At 67.4% G+C, this 282-nt stretch overlaps 1 protein-coding gene across 1 annotated transcript in view; it reads left to right on the forward strand.

The window, feature by feature from the left end:
* Positions 1-282, forward strand: part of LOC104287238 (dynein heavy chain 5, axonemal-like) — a 176,473-nt gene continuing 176,191 nt past the window's right edge. The window contains exon 1 of the mRNA XM_009885913.1: positions 1-218. Coding sequence (XP_009884215.1) covers positions 1-218 — 218 coding nt within the window. The remainder of the gene's footprint in view (positions 219-282) is intronic.

A 282-nucleotide genomic window follows, 5' to 3' on the forward strand; every position in this document is an offset into this window, starting at 1 on the left:
ATGCGAACAAAAGAAAGTCCCAAGCAGTCCTGGAAAGACTTCAGCTGCAAGCACACCATCCTCCTCCTCCGGACTCAAGCACCGGCCGGGAGCCGAGAAGCGAGCCAGCGGGAAGGACAGGCTCGCAGAGAGCGGCCCATGCCGCGGCCCTCGGTGGGAACGGTCCCTGCCCCCTCCAGAAACGCACTACGGGGTCTGCGGCGCTCAGCGACACCCGGGTGCGGGGCACAACCCCGCACAGCAAAGCCCGAAGGAAGCTGCGGCAGCTCCCGGCCGGCAGCC

The sequence above is a fragment of the Charadrius vociferus genome, unplaced genomic scaffold, assembly GCF_000708025.1.
Source record: "Charadrius vociferus isolate BGI_N301 unplaced genomic scaffold, ASM70802v2 scaffold195, whole genome shotgun sequence".
Classification (NCBI taxonomy): domain Eukaryota; kingdom Metazoa; phylum Chordata; class Aves; order Charadriiformes; family Charadriidae; genus Charadrius; species Charadrius vociferus.